The sequence below is a fragment of the Sceloporus undulatus genome, chromosome 1, assembly GCF_019175285.1.
Source record: "Sceloporus undulatus isolate JIND9_A2432 ecotype Alabama chromosome 1, SceUnd_v1.1, whole genome shotgun sequence".
Classification (NCBI taxonomy): Eukaryota; Metazoa; Chordata; class Lepidosauria; order Squamata; family Phrynosomatidae; genus Sceloporus; species Sceloporus undulatus.
In genome coordinates this window covers 142,348,040-142,354,039 of record NC_056522.1, presented here as the reverse complement: position 1 = coordinate 142,354,039, position 6,000 = coordinate 142,348,040, and the positions used below count along the sequence as shown (strand labels likewise).

Below are 6,000 nucleotides of genomic sequence, written 5' to 3'. Positions count from 1 at the left end.
TACTGTAGGATGAAGCCATGACACTTAAAAGGCTATCACTGCTATAACCACATGGTGGAGATACCTGCAAAGCATCTTCCACTATACCTGTCAACATCGGACTAGTTTAGAGAATGGAGGACAAGTTGTGAGACTTGCCCTCCTTTAAGAGTGGGGAAAAACATCATTGTGGGAAATGCTCAGGAGAATGGGGAACAAACTGTTGCTGCTGTTCTTCCAGGATCTGCTGTATGAGGACTCACTCTGCCTAATAGTAGGATCTGTCCTGTTTTTACATGTTTTGTTATCAGCCATACATCTCTAGTAATGTGTAGTTTTGTCCCGAGATGTGTAATACTATGTAAAAAAAAAAGGTCGTGTGGGTCTACAAGAAAGTACTTGGTGTTGCACCTAGGTTTATTCACCTGAGTGAATAAACTAAATGTATTAGGCAAGGAAGGAACAAATCAATGCATGGACCAAATGCATGGATCAATCTTTAATTCTTAGTCTCTTACTTTGTAGAGCAGGGCGAAACAACTGACCCATTGTAAGATGCCCATTCACTGCCAACACTTTCTAAATTATATGCACACAAGAAGAAAACACTGTGTTCAAAAGTAGTGTGGCGTAGTATGAACGTCTGTGAGTGATGAAGCTTTTATTCAAATCTAGCTTTAGTCCTGATGTGTCCTTGCATATTTGGGGGGGGGGTATAGCCAATGGTGATGGATGATGTAAGCTGCAGTCCACCAACATCTAGAGAGCCTCAAGTTGCTCATTCGTTTCCTCAGGACAAGCCACTAATTATCTTGGCTTCAGCTGGCCTACATAATAAGGTTGTTGTAGAGATTAGTAAGCTCCTTTATGTGAAGTCTTTTCAACATTTTGAAAATACCATTACATTCTAAGGAGCTTATTTCATGGACAAAAAGCCCAACTGTACCCCAATGAGATGCAGCTGGGTTGCAGGATGCAGGTGGGAATTATCAGACGTAATTTTCTGCCAATTCCACCAGGCGAGTGCAGCCCAGCAGCATCCCGGGTCCCAGGCACGCTTCAGAGGCTGCTTTTCAAAGCTTGGTGCTTTGCAAGTTTGAAAAGCGGATTCTAAACATGCCTGGAACCCAGTATGCAGCCAGGCTGCACTCACCTAGTGGAATCAGCAACGAATTACATGTGATAATTCCTGCCTGCATCTCGCAACTCGGCTGCATCCCACTGGCATACAGTCACCTGTTTTGTCCATGCAATAAGCTCCTAAGTGAAAGACTTGTGCCAGCCCTTTAATTTGTTAAATGCCTAAAATTCCAAAATATTTCTTGGGTGCACATTTGTATTGCTGTCCAGAGCCCTGATATGCATCTTCTGATTTCCACTGTGCTTCAAACCCAAAGCAAGTGTACAGCCCTAAAGGGACGCATTGAAACAAATACCAGGGGGTAGGGGGTAGGGGTGCTGTAAACAGGAGAGCAGTATGTGTCTGTGTGACACCCATTGCTTTAAAAAAAACTGGATTGTGGTTTGGGTTTGCAAAGGCTTTCAGAGAATTGAATGTTCTGTGTCAAATAAGTATGAAAGGCAACATAGTACAGTATTACTGAACAGATGCACATAATATTTACTACACTTCAAAGTCATTTATGAAATGTTTTGAATATCACTAAAGCAATAATAGTGATTATATCAAGAAGGAAATAATACCTACGTTAGCTTTTAGATATCAAACCCTTCACAGTGGCAGCCTATATCAAAGAAGAATTAAAGAGAGAGAAAACGATAAATAAGTACTGTACACAATGCCTTGTTGTGGAGTTCATTTCTATATGATGCTGTGATGGCTGCTGGGTTTTTTTTTAAAATGAGGATTATATACTAGTCCAGAGGTAAAGAAAGTGTGAGTTGCCTGAGGCCCCCAATAGCCTTCACAATTGTTTGTTTTTTATTCAGATCAGTTTTTCCCACATGCCCTCCTAGGAGTGTACCATAGTTTGCAATACTATGATATCCATCAATTTTTCCTTCTGCTAACCCTCTTCTATTGCATTGGATTCCACTGGTAGGGGGGCAAACATACAATCTCATAGTGTCAGGAGGACACACAAAAAGTTTAACTAGACACCTTTTCAGAGGGAGAATCCAACCATTTTGTGGGGAGCCCTGTTTTTTCTCCCATGGTTAGCTGCACAATAAATGTTATAACACAAGTAATACTTCTGTAAATACGTGATCATCATTTTCAAAAGAGAATGCCTGTAGAGAATGCACTACAACATCACAGGGAACATTCAACTATTATGATGCTTTTGGTGGTGAGGGGATAAAGCCTATTATTTTATACTGAATGCTGGGCAGCCCATAATTCTTTTTGAGATCCTGGAGATCAGAAATGGATGCAGTACTTTATTAAGCAGCAATAACAAGAGGTCCAGCTTATCAGGTGCAACTTATAAACACAACTCCATCTGAAAAACACTCCGTATATTTGTATTTGGAGATACTGACAGATCCGTTATCTGACATGTACATTACAATAAGGGGTTGCTGAACCTCTCTCAACTAAAGCTTTTATGTTTTCATTATTTATGCTTGGCAGCAGCTCTGCAATCAGAAACCTTGTTATTAGTTGCAACCATCTCTTCATATTGTGAATGTAATGCATTAAGAAATCTCTTTGTCAGGACCAAGCAGGGTGAGGGGCAAATGGCATGGTCCATTCAGTCTGCATTAAGCAGACAAGGAACTAGAGAGGCAAACAAGGAACTAAAGAAGGCTCTGTCTCTATGGCCTGTTACAGACTGCCAAAATAAATCTGCTTTGGGTCTCTTTGGAGGTATGCTGTTTAAATGATGCATGGGTCCTAAGAGACCGGAGGTCGCGCCAAAGCCACACTCCATTCCTAAGCACTGGAGTGCAGCTTTGGTCCAGCTTCCAGATTCTTGGGATGCATGCATCATTTAAACAGCATGCCTCCAAAGAGACCTGAAGCAGCTTTATTTTGGCAGTCTGTAACAGGCCTATGTCTGCATCTGCATTACAGAAATAATGCAGTGTGCCACCACTTTAACTGCCATGACTCCATGCTTTGGAATCTTATGATTTGTAGTTTGGTGGGGCACCAAAGCTATCTGACAGAGAAGGCTAAATAGGTCACAAAATTATAAAACCTAGAATTCCATAGCATTATGCTCCACACTGGCCCAGGATCAACCACAATGGCAGCCAGATACACCGGCACATTGTTGTCCACGTGGGCCAGCTGGCTGATGCTTCATCTGCTCTGCTGGCCCATCTCCTGTTTCCAAAGCTATCACTGCTGCTTTCTCGTGGACAGGAGGATTTGTTAAAGCCTGTCCACCGTGCCTTCTTTTTTGCTGCAGTCAGAACAGGGCACCCATGCAATCAATGAGGAAGGGTTACAGTGACATCCCCTCAGATCACATGGGTGGACATCTCCTGGAGATGTCACAGTCAGCAGTCTTACCTCCCCTCCTAGATCTCATGACTGGAGGGAGGGAATGAGATAGCTGGCTGTGATGACTTCAGGAGGCATCCAGTCACGAAATCTGGGGAAGGTGCGGGATTGCAGGATGTGACAGCTCCAGAAGGCATAGAGCCATGTAATCTAGGGATTTGGTCTACCCCTCCTCACTGATTGCATGGGTGCCCATCCTGATCTCAGCAGAAATGGCAGAGCATTTGCCAGACACTCACAGAGAACTGCTCAGCTGGTGACGAAGTGGCAGTGCCATCTCTGAAGGGGATCCATCTCCTGCCCTGCTCAGCATTGGATAAGTGGGGGTGGTATGGCTCTTGCTGTATGAACAACTGTGTGGACACATGGCCAAAAGAACCAGAGGCATTCCAGGGTTTCTTGGTACTCTGGGGTTTCCCCGACTTTGCTGACTTCAGCGCACAGTTGGGTTACGATTGAAAACCACAGATCCTCAGGGTAGGTATGGCATTTTTCACTGGTATAGACAAGCCCTTAGAGCTATGCTGGGGCTGTGACAGAAAAGCACTGAGCAATCATTTGGGTTGAAACTCCTGATGTCTTACACCAGGGTGGGAAACTGGTGACCCTCCCGATGATACTGACTCAGGCAAGCAGAAGTAGCAGGTCAATAACATCTGGAGAGTGTCAAGTTGGGCACCTCTGCCTTATATGGCTACACAAAATAACATCTGGAGAGTTGTTATTTTATGTAGCCATAAAATAGTTGTTATCTCCCTCTTCCTTTACGCATCAGGTACAAACTTTTGCTACTCACCTTTAAAGCCCTGCATGGGCTGGCCCCTCTTTATTTAACTGATCTTCTCTCTCCCTACATCCCTACTCGCACTCTCCGCTCTGGTAGCCAAAGTCTCCTCTCTCAACCCAGGATTTTCTCTGCCCCGTCCCGGATCCGTCCCTTTTCTCTTGCTGCCCCCCATTCCTGGAACCTTCTTCCTCTGCATGCACGGCTCATCACTTCCCTAACCAGCTTTAAGGCTGAGCTGAAAACCATATTGTTTAGGGAAGTGTTCTCAGAGAATTTGTGATTGTCATCTGGCTGTCTGATAATGTTTGATGTGATGTGATCTGCTTTTATATTTGATGTTTTTAATTTGTCTTTTCTACATGGTAATTTTATCTATTCCTCTATTTAATTGTTATTATCTTAGAGTGTATGCCTTGGGCAGGCTTTTATATACTCCCTAATTTTACCGACTTTGTACAGTGTTGTGTATAATTACAGCGCTCTAGAAATAAAGTTTAATAATAATAATAATAATAATAATAATAATAATAAGTCAGATAATCAAGAAAGCCTTTTGCTATACCTTAGCAGGGTTTTTCCAGACCATTCCCAAGGTCTCCTCTTAGTAGACATTGAGCTCTGCTGTGAGGATTTTTTTCATTGCCTAGAAAGTTTTCTTTCCTTCCATCTTTCTTTTCTTGGTAGAGTGGTAAATGCATGTTGTCTTTTATGATAGCAGAACAGAGCTGTAAAATTTGCATTTAGGAAGAACACTGTTACTCAGAAGAAAACACAAAAGTTTTTTGAGCGCTTGTGTTTGAAAAACAAGGGAGGGGGAAAGCTTTCAGCAAATGTGCATTGGGGATGAAATGAAAGGTTTTCTATAGAGCAAGGATCTTTTCCCCCAAGCTGGTGGGTGACATGGCTGGCAGTTTTGGCAGGAAAATAGAGGCTATTTAGAAGGCATTTATCTATTTTGCTAACTAGAAGCAAGATTTTCATTTTGCTTTTTATACAGCCATGCTAAAAACACAGCATATATTTGGGTGTAGGATATGAAGTCACATTTCAGCATATGTGGTAAGAAACTGGTAAACAATTAGAGCCTTGACATTTTCCTCCAACTCATGATTGTTATCCCTTGTAGAAACAATTATTACTGATCATAATAAGACTGTGGAGAGGTGTACTTAAAGTGTCATTTCTCAATGGAGAGAACTACAGCAGATATTTGTGATAAGTAGTTGTTGTGGAGAAATCATTTCCTCCATATAAGTGGACTTGACACCTTGACTACTGAAATATTTACAGCTTCTTAAGGACTTGGGCACTACAGACCAGAAAGTAACACATTGTTTTTGTTATTATTTGTATTGATTTATACACCATTTTTCTTCCTAAGAAATCACAGAGGCTCACAATCCACAACATGAAGTAAAAAAAATCACAAATTACAAGGATTTTAAAAATGAATTAAAAGTAACTAAAACTACCGTTTACAAATGTCTGCTCAAATACCAAAAAAGTAGTACAAACCAGAAGAGGAAAAAGACCAACAAACAGTAAAACATATATCTCTTTGAGTAAGTTTTAACTGTCATCTAAAAGACATGAGTGTGCAGGACAACTAAATTTCTTAATGGAGGGAATTCCATAGCAAGGGTGCCACAAATAACATATTACAAACAACTAGTTCTTTGTCATTTATACCCACACACACTGACACACATACACTGCACTAGCCAAGGCATAAGTAACATTACATGTATAACACAATAAG

The 6,000-nt window shown here is 41.5% G+C and overlaps 1 protein-coding gene across 4 annotated transcripts in view; it reads right to left on the bottom strand.

The window, feature by feature from the left end:
- Positions 1-1,631: 1,631 nt before the first annotated feature.
- The window catches only part of LOC121919719 (muscular LMNA interacting protein), a 59,019-nt gene continuing 54,650 nt past the window's right edge, over positions 1,632-6,000 (bottom strand). For all 4 annotated transcript variants that reach the window (XM_042446578.1, XM_042446576.1, XM_042446579.1 and 1 more), the window contains 2 exons: positions 4,804-4,966; positions 1,632-1,724 (listed from right to left, as the gene is read on the bottom strand). In XM_042446578.1, coding sequence (XP_042302512.1) covers positions 4,805-4,966 — 162 coding nt within the window. In that variant the 3' untranslated portion in view covers positions 1,632-1,724; position 4,804. The remainder of the gene's footprint in view (positions 1,725-4,803; positions 4,967-6,000) is intronic.